The sequence below is a fragment of the Hordeum vulgare genome, chromosome 6H, assembly GCF_904849725.1.
Source record: "Hordeum vulgare subsp. vulgare chromosome 6H, MorexV3_pseudomolecules_assembly, whole genome shotgun sequence".
Taxonomy (NCBI): domain Eukaryota; kingdom Viridiplantae; phylum Streptophyta; class Magnoliopsida; order Poales; family Poaceae; genus Hordeum; species Hordeum vulgare.
Window position 1 is genome coordinate 274356271 of NC_058523.1, and position 17304 is coordinate 274373574.

Here is a 17304-nt window from a genome sequence, read left to right on the forward strand (position 1 = left end):
TTTATAGACTAAAGCATCATTTGGCAGGCACTCGGTTTAATTCGGAGCCTTGTTCGAAAGTACCCGATGATGTTCGAGCAATGTTCTTGAAGCTGTTACAATGTCAGGAAGAAAAGAGTGATGCAAAGAAGAGGAAGTGAGAACAGATAGCAACTGATTCTCATGAAGTAAATGCCATAGAAGAGAATGACCAAGATCATGTTGGAGATCAGCTCGCAAACAAGAGTAAAACCCTGACAACTGTGAATCAATTCTACAAAAAACAAGAGAGGGAGGAAGTTTGTATTCAGATTTTTCGTTTCTTCTATACTCCCGCTATTTCATTCAATGCGGTCAAGAATCCTGAATTTACAAAGATGGTTCAAATGATAGGCAAATATGGTAAAAATCTGAAGCCTCCATCATATCATGAAATACGAGTAAAATATCTCAATCTAGAAGTTGAGAGAACAATGAATCTGGTTGCTGAATTTAAAGAAGAGTGGAAAAAGACAGGTTGTACAATTATGTCGGATGGCTGGACCGACAGAAAGAGAAAATCCATTTGCAACTTTTCGGTGAACAGCTCGAAAGGTACTGTGTTTTTGGCATCCGTTGATACTTCTGAAATTTCCAAAACAGCCGACAAGATTTTTGAAATGATAGATGAAATTGTTGAGATAGTAGGAGAGGACAATGTTGTGCAGGTTGTGACCGACAATGCGGCTAACTACAAGGCAGCGGGTGAACTTTTGATGGAAAAGAGGAAAAAGTTATTCTGGACACCATGTGCCGCACATTGCATTGATCTAATTCTTGAAGATTTCAAGAAAAAGATGAAGATGCACAATGTAACTATAGCAAAAGGTCGGAAAATATGCACATGTATTTATTCGAGAACAGTACCACTCTCTTGGCTGAGGGAGTTCACTAAAGGAAGAGAGTTAGTTAGGCCAGCAATCACAAGATTTGCTACTGCATATTTGACATTGGGATGTCTACATGAACTGAAAGGTGCACTGGTCAACATGTTTAGTTCAAACAAGTGGAGCGGTAGCAAATTTTCTGCTACAAGAGAAGGCAAGGAAGTTCAGCAAATTGTATTGGATAGCCGTGGGGTTTGGCCTAATGTTACCATTTATCTTAAGGATGCGTTGCCACTTATAAGAGTTCTTCGATTGGTTGATTCGGATGAGAAGCCCGCTATGCCTTTTATTTATGATGAGATGAGCTCTGCAAAACAAAAGATAAAGCTAAATTTTGGCAATGTGAAGAAGAGGTACATATATACATCGTTGATTTATGCTTTATGTTAAATATGTTATAGATCCTGGTCTTAATATTTTTTTGTATATTTACTATTCTACATTATCTCTTCATAGGTATAAGAAAATATTCGAGATTATTGATGACAGATGGGAAACACAGCTCCATAGGCCTTTGCATGCTGCTGCATACTACCTAAATCCACATTGCCATTACAGTGACAATTTTAGGGCCGCGGAAGTGAAATGTGGCCTTTACACATGTCTCGAGAAAATGGTTCCTAATCTAGCTGAAAGAGTGAAGATAGACTTATAAATAGATGCATTTTAAAATGGATTAGGTCTTTTTGGAATGGATTCGGCTGTCATGACTAGAACAAAGAAATCTTCAGGTTAGTTTCTTTATAAAAGTGTGTACTAACTCTATAACCATGTTATTGTTCTGTGTAAGTAATATGTCTTGATTTCTTGCACGAGCCGATTGGTGAGATTCATATGGGGATGATGTTCCAGAGTAGCAAAATTTTGCTATTAAAATTTTGAGCTTAACTTGTAGTTCTTCAGGTTGCGAGCGGAATTTTAGCGCCTTCGAGCAAGTAAGAACTTTATTTGTTAATATATTTATTTGGAAAGTTACATAGTATGCATAACGATCTAAGTCTAGCTATTATTGGGAAACTCATGTAGGTACACTCTAAAAAAAGAAATCGCTTGCATCAAGAGAAGATGAATGATCTAGTCTTTGTCATGTACAATCTAAAGTTGTTTGATAGGCAAGCTAGAAGAATATGACAAGCAAAGGTGACCTATGATCTAGAAGATGTATCTTCTGATGATGAATGGATAACTGAAAAGGAGGATCCTGTTCTGCCTCCACAAAATAATTGGTTGCGTGCTCTAGATAGAATTTCCCATAGGGAAGCACAGAAAGAACAAGAGGCTGATCCTGAAATGGAAGTTGAGAATATGGTCAATAATTTAATTGAAGCATGTACGCAGAGTCGTTTTACTCAGATATGTTACATATTGTTTTATTCTTTGTTTTAAGAAATCACCATTAATTTCGTTTCTTATCAGGTGGTGATGATCTTGGATTGGACCAATATCTTGATGGGTATGACTTTGAGGACAGCAATCAAGAAGTTGGCGAAGATGGAAACAATCAAGTACACTCTACATCTGAGAGATGCGCTACTAGTGCTGCACCATCAAGAGACAATGAAGATGATCATCTTAATTTGGACGACTTGTACCAATTGAGTGTTTGTTATTTTTCAACAACTTAGTGAACGATTTACTATTGTCCGCTCAGGCTGAACCAGCATATTTGTGACTATGCCCTTTAATGAACATATATGTCGGAGACCTAAGGTTTATGCTGAATTCTACTTCTGCTTATGAGCTTATCCTATATAATTTTACCATGTTAATTTTTTACATATGTACACTACCTCTCGACATAATTTCACGATGAATTTTTTTTGGGTGTGAGTTGTACCAAAAAAAACATATATTTTAAGCACATGCACGCTCACTACAAAAACTCCTCCATTTTGATTTTGTGCAGCTCACAAAACATATTTGTTCATGAAATTTTACACGGAAATGTCAAAAAGTACTGTACTGGTAGGATCGCGTAGAATCTTCGATTCTACGACTCGATTCTACCGAAGACTTTCCGATCCTATTCAGAGTCACGATTCTGACAACTTTGGCTCCAGTGCCATAAAAATTAATAACTTTGAAGGTAAAAACCCGACAATGGTGAATGGGCAGAGAATCAAACATTATATTTCAGGTGCACCGATTAATGAGGAACCTAAGATCATCCAAGTCATAACACCGGAAGAGCACATAAAGGAAGTCTTTCGAAACACTCCAAAAATCTGAAAATGGGTAGGTACGTGGTACCATAAGTAAACCGACTCCAAAAATTCCAAAAAAATAATTTATGTCGGTTTTGGTATTCTAGAAAAATTACAAAAATAAAAAGGAGTCCACGGGACCCGAGAGAGATGAACAAGACAACAGGGCGCCCCTGGACTTTGAGTCCCTCCCGGACTCCGACTTCTTCCCGAGCACGTATTATGGTCGAGAAAAAATCATTATATATACTCCCGGTTGTTTTGAATATCGCATCGCGAGATTTTTCCTGTATTCTGGTTTCGGGCTATTTCCCTGACACATCTACATCGCCATGACTTCACCAAGACCTTCCAAGGAGAAATTCTTCAAGACGGTCATCAACCCCTACCTTCCTGAGGTGATGAGGCACCATCAAGCCATTGAGATGCATGAGGGGGTGCTTTACATTCGGGATGTTCGAGGTCCCAAGAAGCAGGGAAGCGAGAAGGTCAGGCGTTTAGCGGTCGAACAAGATATATTTAAGTGACAAGGGATGGTTGAACGTTGTTTGATTGCTAACCACTCCATGATCATGGACTTCATCCGGGAGAATAAGCTAGACACCAATAAAGTGGGGGAGGTTCTTTTCAAACTTCAAGAGTGGGTCGATCACCTCCATGATCAAGTCTATGAACTCCAAACCAAAACTATGATTATGATTCTAGGTTTTAGAGGATGAGCTTTGGTGCCGGTTTTCGGACACCCGAGACAAAATTATCTTATTATGACAGGGAGTCTACACCTTGGAAGGCAGAGGACACCTCGACCACACCACCACCATCACCTGAGAAGGATGATAACCCACAAGTATAGGGGCTCGCAACAGTTTTTGAGGGTAGAGTATTCAACCCAAATTTGTTGATTCGACACAAGGGGAAGCCAAAGAATATTCTCGAGTATTAGCAGTTGAGTTGTCAATTCAACCACACCTGAAAGACTTAGTATCTGCAGCAAAGTATCAGTAGCAAAGTAGTGGGATAGCAACGGTAGAAACGGTAACAGTAACAGTAGTGACAACAGTAGAAATAATAGTAGCAGAAGTGACAACAGTAGCACTAACAGTAGCAGCAGTGACAGTAGAAGCGGCAAAGTAACGTAGCAAGGACCAGTAGGAAAAACTCGTAGGCATTGGATCGGTGATGGATAATTGTGTCGGATGACATTCATCATGCAACAGTTATAACATGGAGAGATATGTAACTAGCTCAAGTTCGTCAATGTAATGTAGGCATGTATTATGTATATAGTCATACGTGCTTAGGCAAAAGAACTTGCATGACATCTATTGTCCATCCCTCCCGTGGCAGCGGGGTCCTAATGGAAACTAAGGGATATTAAGGTTCTCCTTTTATTACAGAACCGGAACAAAGCATTAGCACTTAGTGAATACATGAACTCCTCATACTATGGTCATCTCCGGGAGTGGTTCCGACTATTGTCACTCCGGGGTTGCCGGGTCACAACACATAGTAGGTGACTACAACTTGCAAGATAGGATCAAGAACACACATATATTGACAAGAACATAATAGGTTCAGATCTGAAATCATGGCACTCGGGCCCTAGTGACAAGCATTAAGCATAGCCAAGTAGTAGCAACATCAATCTCAGAACATAGTGGATACTAGGGATCAATCCCCATCAAAACTAACTCGATTACATGATAGACCTCATCCAACCCATCACTATCCAGCAAGCCTACAATGAGATTACTCACGAACGGTGAAGATCATCATGGAATTGGCGATGAAGGACGGTTAGTGATGAGGATGGCGACGATCTCCCCTCTCCGGAGCCCAGAACGGACTCCAGATCTGCCCTCCAGAGGGAGAACAGGTGGTGGCGGCGCCTTCGTATCGTAAAACGTGATGAACTCTCCTTCTTGACGGAAGAGACTAAATAGAGCTGAAGTTGAAGGCGGCGGCGTGGAGCGAGGAGCCCACAAGCCAAGGGGGGCCCACGCCTCCTAGGCTTGTGGGCTCCTCGCTCCACGTCTCCGGTTGATTCTTGCGCCAGTATTTTTGATATATTCCACAAAAAATCCTCGTAAATTTCCAGGTCATTCCAAGAAATTTTATTTCTACGCAAAAACAACACCATGGCAATTCTACTGAAAACAGCGTTTGTTCGGGTTAGTTCCATTCAAATCATGCAAATTAGAGTCCAAAACAAGGGCAAAAGAGTTTGGAAAAGTAGATACGACGGAGACGTATCAACTCCCCCAAGCTTAAAGCCTTGCTTGTCCTCAAGAAATTGAGTTGACAAACTGAAAGAGACAAAAGAAAAACTTTTACGAACTTTATTTGATCTTGTTGTTGCCATTATGTCTAACTCATATTCAGATTTTCAGCAAGATCACAAGATAACCACATAAGCAATGACATCTAGGTATCATGGCAAACTCATATCAATGGCATAATCAACTAGCAAGCAATAATAATGAGTTTCAAACGTCAACAATCCAATCAACACAATCATTAAGCAATATGAACAGATGGTATCTCACTAGCTCTTTCTGAGACCGCAAAACATAAATGCAGAGCACCTTCAAAGACCAAGGACTGATTGAACATTATAATTCATGGAAAAGAAGATCCAGTCACAGTCATACTCAATATCAGTTAGAAACAAAGCATAAAAATGATGGAGGTGCTCTCTAATTGGTGCCTTTATAAGGAGAGGATGACTCAACCGAAACGTAAATAGATAGGCCCTTCGCAGAGAGGAAGCATTGATTTGCAGAGGTGGCAGAGCTCAAGCTTTGAAGACAAAGACAAATAATTTTGGGTGGGATGCTTTCATTGTCAACGCGATGACCAAGAGTTTTCACAATCTTCCACGATACACATACTATAGGCGGTTCCCAAACAGAAAAGTAACGTTTTGACTCCCCCACCACCGATCAATCACACTCCACGACTAGCCGAATACTCGGGTGCCGTCCATACCAACAACAATCTAAGGGGAGTTTTGTTTGCAATTATCTTTTCGATTTGAGCATGGAACTGGGCATTCCAATTACTGGCCACTTTCTCGTGAATGATAGTGAATAAACACGTATCGAGGATAACACGCCTAGCATGGAAGATATTGATTGCCCCTTGTCACCACATGAGCAGTTCGGTCATGCAAAACAGATTATTACTTGGAGGTTTAGAGAGTGGCTCATGCAAATTTACTTGGAACGGCAGGTAGATACCGCATATAGGTAGGTATGGTGGACTCATATGGAACAACTTTGGGTTTATGGAAGTGGATGCACAAGCAGTATTCCCGCTTAGTACAAGTGAAGGCTAGCAAAAGACTGGGAAACGACCAACTAGAGAGAGACAACAGTCATCAAAATGCATTGAAATTAACCAACATTGAGTGCAAGAATGAGTAGGACATAAATCCCCATGAACATGAATATCATAGAGGCTATGTTGAGTTTCTTTCAACTACATGCGTAAACATGTGCCAAGTCAACCCACTTGAATCATTCAAAGAAGGACACCATCCTATCATACTACATCATAATCATCTTGAAATTCATGTTGGCATCCAAGACAAACCATTATAAGCTCTTAGCTAATTAAGCATGGCATCAGAAACTATGATCTCTAAGTTTTCATTGCAAACATGTCTCTCTCACAACAAAGCTGAATCAAGAACGATGAGCTAGTCATATGTACAAAAACAAAATAGATCGAGTTCATACCAGCTTTTCCAGGCTCAGTCACTTCATCATATATCGTCATTATTGCCTTTCACTTGCACGACCGAATGATGTGAACAATAATAAGAGTGCTCGTTCATTGGACTAAGCTGGAATCTGCAAGCAAACACAAAGTAGAAGAAAAAGTAATATGGCTCTTTTATAGATAAACATATATGCATGCGAGAGCCACTAAACATTGTAGCCATGGTCTTCTACCTTGACCCAAAGAAAAAATAAAACTATTTACACGGGAAAGCTCCCAACAAGAAAAAGAAGAAAGGGAAATCTTTTTGGGTTTTCTCAATCTGAACAAACACACGAGAAGAAAGCGAGAAAAAAAATAAACTAGCATGGATGATACAATGGCAAGTGTGAACACTGACTATCAAAGTGAAAGCATGAATATAAGGTCGGTGAGAAACACGTACTCCCCCAATCTTAGGATTTTGGCCTAAGTTGGTCTACTCCCATGGCTGGTCCGGGCGATATCCAAAATCATAATGGGGGTTGTACGGGAGCGTGGAAGCTACCGCGTGAATAGCTACCTCATGGAGGCGAGCAACCTTTGCCTCCCTCTCATACTCTTCTGCCTCTCCTTTGGTTACGTAATATCTACGTTTTACCTGAAAGTCAAAGAAGGCAGGAGCAGGAAGGGTAATATGGAAAACACGCTGTCGGTTAAATATTAACCGGTATAGGAGGGATTCATTATCCGTCCCAAGGAACTGATAACGTGTCATAGCGGCGCGATCAAGCAAAGTTGTATCGAGCGGGGGATCTCCTTCGCGGATGGGTACTCCAAGAAAATTTGCTATGCGAGTGGCATAGATCCCACCAAAGAAATCCCCTTCATTAGCATTATTATTTAGCCTCCTCGCGATTATAGCTCCCATGTTGAAACTTCTATCACCCGTTACTGCGCTCTTAAGAATACTAAGGTCAGGTGCGCAGAGGTGACAATGTTCAATATTGCCGTTAATGCATCTACCTATGAAGAGGGCAAAGTAATTCAAGGCAGGAAAATGAATGCTCCCCATGGTAGCCTGCGTAATATCTCTGGTTTCTCTAATAGTTATACTAGATATAAAATCTCTAATCGAAGACTTAGGAGGATCATTGAGACTACCCCAATCAGGTATCATGCAAATTCTATTGAAATCCTCTAAGTCCATGGTATACGATTTGTCATACAGATCAAACAATATGGATGTGTCACGGCCAGCTGAAAATTTGAATCTACGAACAAAAGAGGCAGTGAGAGAAGTATACTATCCACATTTATTGGAGATGAATTCTTCAAGTCCGGCATTGTGAACAAGTGTATCAAACTCATCTTTGAGACCTGCATCAATCATGAATTCATCAGAAGGACATTCACATGGTTGTACCTGTGTGTTCCTCGGTTGGTAAGGATCGGGCTCCCGAATCGCGAGACGGGGACCTCTTTTGCTTGAGGAACCACCATGATAGTTTCTCCTGAACATCTTCCTTTCCTGAAATTTTGAGTGACTCAAAGGAAAAGTGACTGAGGCTCAACTAAACTCATAGAAACTACTTCTTCAAGTTCCTAAAGGCCATACCATGCATCAAAACTACTTGGGACCAGCTAAAATTAGCATGCAAAGCTCAAGAACAAGGTCACCAAGGCAGCAAAAATACGCGACGTATAAGGCACCAGAGCAAAAATTAATTGGACCAATGAAGGAGTCACATACCAAGGAGCAATTTCCCCAAAACAGTTTGGTGAATGGGGCCTTGCACAACGAGATTGAAAATCGCAGCAAGAAGAGCAAGAACACGGGTTTGAGCTGCGGAACGATTTTTCTGGAGGTAGGAGAAGGAGATGGGAGCTGGAATAAGTGGAGGGGGGCACATGGGCCCACAAGCCTTGTAGGCGCGGCCAGTGGGGGTGCCCGCGCCTCCTGGGCTTGTGGCCCACTCGTGCATCCCTTGACTAGCTCTCTGTCCGAGAATTTTTCAAAAATTCCAGAAAAAATCATACTTGATTTTCAGGGCATTTGAAGAACTTTTATTTTCGGGACACTTTTCTAAGGGACACAAAAAGCAGAAAATCGGAAACAAGCTAAATCTATCATTTTTCTTCTAAGCAACAAAAAAAAAGCTCGAAACAGGAGGTTTGTGGCTCCTAGATTCATCCATCTTATGGTCATCAAAAAAATCCGTCAATGAGGTTGATCAAGTCTCCTTGACAAACTTTTTTCGAATCGCATAAAACCGGAGAATTTTTGAATAATCACTAGGTTACCTCAATGGGGATGTGCATATCCCCAACAAGTAAATCATACTTCATCTTGACATTAGGTACAGGGCATTCAAAGCTCCCAATAAGAATCGATGAAGTTTTTTCAATAGCATTGATGCAATGTACTTGATATTGTTTCTTTGGAAAGTGCACCGTATGCTCATTACCATTAACATGGAAAGTGACATTGCCTTTGTTGCAATCAATAACAGCCCCTGCAGTGTTTAAAAATGGTGTTCCAAGGATGACATCCATGGCATCATCCTCGGGAATATCCAGAATAACAAAGTCCTTTAAGATAGTAATGTTAGCAACCACAACAGGCACATCCTCGCAAATGCCGATAGGGAAAGCAATTGATTAGTCGGCCATTTGCAAGGAGATTTCGGTGGGTGTCAACTTATCCAATTCAAGTCTACGATAAAGAGAGAGAGGCATAACACTAACACCAGGTCCAAGATCGCATAAAGCGGTTCTAACATAGTTGCCTTTAATGGAGCAAGGTATAGTGGGCACTCCGGGATCACCTAGTTTCTTAGGAGTTCCACCCTTAAAAGTGTAGTTGGCAAGCATGGTGGAAATCTCAACCTCACGTATCTTCCTTTTATTAGTCACAATATCCTTCATGTACTTAGCATAAGGAGACATTTTTAGAATATTTGTTAAACACATTTGCAGAACGACAGGTCTAATCATTTCAACAAAGCGCTCAAAATCCTCATCATCATTTTTCTTGGATGGTGTGGGAGGAAAGGGGATGGGTTTCTGCACACATGGTTCTCTTTCTTTACCATGCTTCCTAGCAATGAAGTCATTCTTATCATATCTCCTATTCTTAGGTTGTGGGTTATCAAGATCAACAGGTTCAATCTCCACGTCCTTATCATTGCTAGGTTGAGCATCATCATGAATACCACTATCGATATTATCACTAGGCTCATGATCATCACCAGATTGTGTTTCGGCATCAGAAACAGAGATATCATTCGGATTCTCAGGTGCAACATCAACAGGTTTGCTAGCATGCATGTTCCTATCATCTTTATTTTTCTTCCTAATACCAGGATGAATAGGTGCATCAACGCTAACTCCTTGAGAATCTTGTTCAATTCTCTTAGGATGGCCCTCAGGATACAAAGGTTCCTGAGTCATTCTACCACCTCTAGTAACGACTCTAACAGAATTATCATTCAACTCATTGAGCAAGTCATTTTGAGCCTTAAGTACTTGTTCTACTTGAGTGGTGACCATAGAGGCATGTTTACTCAAAAGGTTAAGATCACTTACACTTCTATCCACACAAGCACTTAAATGACTAAGTATACGAGCATTATGTTCCAATTGAGTGTTAACATAATCATTGAAACTTTGTTGCTTGGCAACAAAGTTATCAAATTCATCTAAGCATAAGCTAGCAGGTTTATCAAAAGGAATATCACTCTCATTGAATCTACGAAGAGAATTTACCTCTATTACCTGTGTCGGGTTATCAAGACCATAGATCTCTTCGATAGGTGGTAGATTCTTAACATCTTCAGATTTGATGCCTTTCTCTTTCATAGATTCTTAGCTTCTTACATATCTTCAGGACTGAGGAATAGGATACCTCTTTTCTTTGGAGTTGGCTTCGGAGGTGGTTCGGGAATAGTCCAAACATTCTCATTGCACAAGATATTATTCAATAGAATCTCAGCTTGTTCCACAGTTCGTTCCCTGAAAACACAACCAACACAACTATCTAGGTGGTCCCTAGAAGCATCGGTTAGTCCATTATAGAAGATATCAAGTATTTCATTCTTCTCAAGAGGGTGATCAGGCAAAGCATTCAGCAGCTGGACAAGCCTCCCCCAAGCTTGTGGGAGACTCTCTTCTTCAACTTGCGCAAAGTTATATATTTCCTGCAAGGCAGCTTGTTTCTTATGGGCAGGCAAGTATTTCTCAGATAAGTAGTATATCATATCCTGGGGACCACGCACACAACCAGGAGCAAGAGAAGTGAACCAAGTCTTAGCATCATCCTTTAGCGAGAACGGAAATAGCTTAAGGATATAGTAGTGGCAGATCTTTTCCTCAATCGTGAATAGGGTGGTTATATCGTGCAGCTTAGTAAGATGTGCTACAACCGTTTCAGACTCATAACCATGAAAAGGATCAGATTCGACCAAAGTGATTAACTCAGGATCGACAGGGAATTCATAATCCTTATCGGTTACAAAGATAGGCGAAGTAGCAAACTTTGGGTCGTATTTCATCCTAGCGTTCAGAGATTTTTCTTTCCACTTGCTAAGTAATTTCTCAAGATCATAGCTATCCTTAAAAGCAAGAAAGTCCTCAGCTATCTCTCCCTCCATAACATAACATTCGGCAGTCTCAGAAGTATCATCACATTCGGCAGCAACTCTAGAAATTTGTGCATCAAGGAATGCAACTAGTGGAAAAGCAGTATCAAGCAAAGCATCATAGATAACAAAAGTAGCATCATCAAGCACAGGCGACACATCAAAATTTCTAGCAGGAGGTGGTGTCGCAAACTTACTCATAACTGAAGGTGAATCAAGTGCAGAGTTAGATGGCAGTTCCTTACCTGTCCTCGTAGTTGAGGGAAAGACTTTAGTTTTTGGATCTATCATATTCCTCATAGTGATCAACAGACGTAAATCCCAAGTGACTTTGAGAATAGAGCTATGCCTCCCCGGCAACGGCGCCAAAAAATAGTCTTGATAACCCACAAGTATAGGGGATCGTAAGAATTTTCGAGGGTAGAGTATTCAACCCAAATTTGTTGATTCCACACACGGGGAAGCCAAATAATATTCTCGAGTATTAGCAATTGAGTTGTCAATTCAACCACACCTGAGAGACTTAGTATCAGCAACAAAGTAGTGTGATAGCAATGGTAGCAACGATAACAGTAAGAGTAGTGACAGCAGTAGCAATAACAGTAGCAACAGTGACAACAGTAGCAGTAACAGTAGCAGCAGTGACAGCAGTAGTGGCAAGGTAACGTACCAAGGACCAATAGGAAAAACTCGTAGGCATTGGATCGGTGATGGATAATTATGTCGGATGACATTCGTCATGCAATAGTTTAACATGGAGAGATATGTAACTAGATCCAGTTCGTCAATGAAATGTAGGCATGTATTCCGTATATAGTGATACATGCTTAGGGAAAAGAACTTGCATGACATCTATTGTCCATCCCTCCCGTGGCAGTGGGGTCCTAATGGAAACTAAGGGATATTAAGGTTCTCCTTTTAATAGAGAACCGGAACAAAGCATTAGCACTTAGTGAATACATGAACTCCCCATACTATGGTCATCTCTGGGAGTGGTTCCGGCTATTGTCACTCCGGGGTTGCCGGGTCATAACACATAGTAGGTGACTACAACTTGCAAGATAGGATCAAGAACACACATATATTGACGAGAACATAATAGGTTCAGATCTGAAATCATGGCACTCGGGCCCTAGTGACAAGCGTTAAGCATAGCCAAGTAGTAGCAACATCAATCTCAGAACATAGTGGGTACTAGGGATCAATCCCCATCGAAACTAACTCGATTACATGATAGATCTCATCCAACGCGTCACCGTCCAGCAAGCCTACGATGAGATTACTCACAAATGGTGAAGAGCATCATGGAATTGGCGATGAAGGATGGTTGGTGATGACGATGGCGACGATCTCCCCTCTCCGGAGCCGAGAACGGACTCCAGATCTGCTCTCCAGAGGGAGAACAGGTGGTGGCGGCGCCTCCGTATCGTAAAAAGCGATGAACTCTCCTTCTTGATTTTTTTTTTCTGACGGAAGGGACTAAATAGAACTGTAGTTTGAGGCGGCGGAGCCCCGAGGGCCCCACAAGCCTGCTAGGCTCGGCTAGGGGGGCCCGCGCCTCCTCGGCTTGTGGGCTCCTCGCTCCACGTCTCCGGTTGATTCTTGCGCCGGTATTTTTTATATATTCCACAAGAAATCCTCGTAAGTTTCCAGGTCATTCCGAGAACTTTTATTTCTGCGCAAAAACAACACCATGGCAATTCTGCTGAAAATATCGTTAGTCCGGGTTAGTTCCATTCAAATCATGCAAATTAGAGTCCAAAACAAGGGCAAAAGATTTTGGGAAAGTAGATACGAGGGGGACGTATCAAAGGACGCTTGAGTACTTGGGTATGGCAACACGCTTGCCTTGTTCCATGCTTGGGGGAGGTGCCCCGGTATCATATCGCGCCATCACTTCCATCATCATTACTATATATTTTAGTTCGATCCTTAGTTCTTTTTTGATCAAGAGAAATAAATTTCAGATTTGCTATAATTAGTATTTTTGGTTTGAGTTCCATCTATCCTTGTAATCGAGTAGGCAAGATATATAATTAATAAAGATTAGTTGAGTTTTTTTGGTTTACCTGTGCGCACCCGTGATCATAGCATATCAATAAAAAGAAGGATATAGATCATATGCTCATCACTTGGGGAGTAATGACTTCACATACTAAATAGTATAAGTGATGAATTTTTTTGAAAATAAACAAACATAGTATTAGTCATGGTTACAATTAAAGCAAGACTATGAAAGAGGAGAGGAGATTCTCATATAAATACACTATCTTGGACATCTTTTGTGATTTTGAGCCCTCATCAAATATTATATAATGATCAAGTGTTGACGTAGGACATGGAGGACAACATAATGGTGATAGTATTTCACGTTCATATAGAAGTTATATGGTCATATATACTTTAACATGTGATGCTTGCTTTAGACCTTTTGCTAGCCCAAAAACTTCGCACTAAGTAAATATAACCCTGAAACCCGGTTTCTTGCCATAAGAGTCTGACATGCCTACCCGTGGATTGAGTCAGATCCTTCAAGTAAGTTGTTATTGACGCACCAAGCAATATAAAGTTGCTCCTAAATATGTATGAACTTTTATTGTAAGGGAAAATAAAGTTTGTACTATCTTATGATAGTAAAGAAATAAAAGTGACAGTCTGCATAATAAAGTTTGCTATCACAAGGGGCAATATGAAGTGACGTTCCTTTGCTTTAAGAGTTTGCACATGCAAAAACCTAAAAGAAGCCTTGCTTCCCTTTGCGAAAGTCCTAACTTTTATCTTTGAAGGTCACTCTTGTGCACGAGTCATTAAATTCATTCTTCTCTTCACCTATTAATTCTATAGTGGGAAGCATCATGTGTTGAGGAAAGATTCAAAATTATATATCCAAGTGAATATAGATTATCATGATTAATTATTGTAGACATTATCCTTGAGGTAAGTGTCATGCCCAAGATGCGGTTCTATTCTTATTTTGGCACGAGGGCCTCGACACGGATAGAAAGACATCTCGTCGTTTCACAAGAATGGATATTGTTACATGTACATGTACTAAAAGGCTGACTATATGGAATTGGCTTACATTCGCCACATGCTACATCAATATCACATCAAAACAGCAATGGACGGTCATCATGAAGAAGAGCAAGGTCCGACTACGGACGAAAACAAACGATAAAAGAACGACATCCATTCTTGCTATCCTAGGCTGTCGGCCTGGAACCCATCCTAGATCGATGAAGAAGAAGAAGAAACTCCAAATAGCAGAATGAGTGTGCTCACGTCAAATTAACTCCTTACCTGTACGTGCAACTTGTGTTGTAGTAATATGTGAGCCACACGGACTCAGAAATCTCATTTCCAAATGTATCAAGACTAGCGAAGCTTAATGGTTGAGGTACGGTTAAGTGGTGAGGCTGCAGCAAGCGATTAAGCAATTGTTTGAGGTGGTTAACTTATGAGTACAAGAATAAAAGATGGGGACGATCTACGCATAGCGGACGTATCTAATAGTGATCAAATGAATGATCTTGAACACCTACTTACGTTAGACATAACCCCACTGTGTCTTCGATCAGAGAGGCAGATCAGGAAAGTGACAGTCGCGGTTGTGCACTCAGTTAGAAAGGTTTCAGTTAAGTTTACTTCAATTTATCTAGAACCGAATGTTAAACAAAGTTTCCAAGTTTGCCACAAAACCATGCACACGACTTTCTGAAAGATTTAACCCTGTAGGGGTTCTCCAAGTAGTCCATCACAAACTACCACACGTTGCATAGAAACCATCGACCACGAATCTCGTGATCTCCTCAGATCCCTTAGTGGAAAACCTCAACTCTGAGATAGCCCAAAGCATCACCGGAATCATGATGCACAAGATGCTCGAGAAATGTAAAACAAGTCCAGGAAGGCCGCCCGGCGTGTCGACGATGCCGATATGAGCCACGTATCTCGTTCTTAGGACACGACGGATGAGCGACGCAAACAGTGGCCTGATAGAAATCTCCCGAGTTGCCCTGGGTTGGCCCCGCACAATGCTCTATTTTGGACAAGCACCATCAGCACTAGCCCTCCCTGTATTATGTTGAATTACTCCTCGGGTTCATGACGCCCTATGGTTTTCAGTATTAACAGAATTATTATGTTGGTCAAATATAGTACCAAAGTTGGGCCTTGCTAGACGAGTTTTATCCCAAAAAGAAAATCTAGGGGGTCCCATTAACAACCCCAAGCATGTTAGGAGCGCTTATTTATGGAACATAACACCGGTAGCCGAAACTATGGGCGACAAAGGTGGAACAAAACGTCAAGCTAGAAAGGCCGAGCCTTCCACCTTTTACCAAGTAAATAGATGCATTAAATTAATTAGCAATAATATGGTGATATAACAAGGAACCCATGTTTCCACATGGAAGCAACTGCACCTGCAACAAGAAACGCTATCAAAAGGCTGAGCAAGCGATAACATAGCCAAACAAGGTTTTCTAGGTAGTGGAAATATTAGAGTTTTTCATCGCAATGTTGGGAGGCTGATATTTAACAGGTGGTAGGCAACGAGACATAGCGAAAGAAACGAGACAACTAGCATGGCTATGAGAGTAATGATATCTGGGAAATGATCATCTTGCTTGTAATCCCTCTTGGAAAAAGAACGACTCCGTGAAGCAGACGAACCGATGTAGTCGAACAGATCCACACATTCCGACATGCTTGCGGAACTCTATCGAGACGAAGCAAACCGAAAACAAGAATCAACACACGATATTCACCATGGATCATGCACGATATGATTCACACCCTAATATGATGCATGATGAGTTCAAATATGCAAGGCATGGCATGCTAAATAACAACAATCAGACACTACACATTAAGTGAGGCTCAATATGCAACGAGTTTCATATTAACAGAACTCCACAATTAATTATTTAGTTCACTCCCGTTTATTTACACGGAAATATTAAATGTTGTTAAACAATGCAAGAGATGAAGCACAAATAAACTATGTATCTAGGCACTTTAAATGAGGCCGGAAACGACGTATATCATTTCCGAAACGACCCCATGCATTAACTTCGAAATCTGTCCAGATTTGTCCTAACCACATTTTATATTTGTTAAACAACAAAACAGAGTGGTTCACGTGATCCTCGTCGGTCTAGTCCACTTTAAATATATGGATCATCTCAAACGGAGCTATGATTAATTAACTACGAACTAAACCATTTTTTGAAGATGTCGACACGCAAACCAATGCAAATAGCACGGCTAACAACTTTAAATATGCATGGGAGCTGGAAAATATTAATCTACGCAAAATTCTACACGTTTTACATATAAAAACTACTTCGATCCGGCGCACGCTTTAAAACATACAGACATTTTAAAATCATGTTTTTTTCTGAAATTCCTCGTAATTGAAAAAAATCACAGGGCATTAAAAACAACTGCGCGGGCCAAATTTGGTGAGCGCTGGATAGCAAAACAACGCTCGGGCGCAATATAGAGGGGCCCGGGTGCTGGCAGACCTTGGGCCGGCGATCTGACTCGGTGGGGTTTCGTTGGGGAGGCCGAAGGGAGGTGGGCCGGCTTCGGCTCGGGCGCTGCTGGGCCAAGACTCCAAGCTGGCCCAGGAGGCAGGAGCGTGGCGATGCCCAGACGCACCCAACACGGGTCAACGGGGCGAGCGGGAGGCGGGATCGAGCGACTCCTCGCTCCCGAGCAGGAGCAGCGACGCTGGGCTAGCGCCGGCGAGAGGCGGCAGGTGACGGGCGAATCCAGGGCGGAGGAGGCAGCGGGCAGATCCGGCCGGGAAGCTAGCGGATCCGACGCGGCGAAGATAATCGTTGATGG

The 17304-nt window shown here is 41.4% G+C and overlaps 1 protein-coding gene across 1 annotated transcript; it reads left to right on the forward strand.

Annotated features, from left to right (window-relative positions):
- The first annotated feature begins 356 nt into the window (after window positions 1–356).
- On the forward strand, window positions 357–1560 carry LOC123405398. Its single transcript, XM_045099097.1, has 2 exons — window positions 357–1258; window positions 1362–1560. The coding sequence occupies exons 1-2, from the start codon at window positions 357–359 to the stop codon at window positions 1558–1560; spliced, it is 1101 nt and encodes a 366-aa protein (XP_044955032.1).
- The last annotated feature ends 15744 nt before the right edge of the window (window positions 1561–17304 follow it).

Excerpts from the sequence above, each read along its gene's own strand:
- LOC123405398 (XM_045099097.1), top strand. The coding sequence starts at position 357 with ATGGTTCAAATGATAGGCAAATATGGTAAAAATCTGAAGCCTCCATCA. Across the intron at positions 1,259-1,361 it reads TTTGGCAATGTGAAGAAGAG|GTATAAGAAAATATTCGAGA; the intron begins GTACATATATAC and ends ATCTCTTCATAG.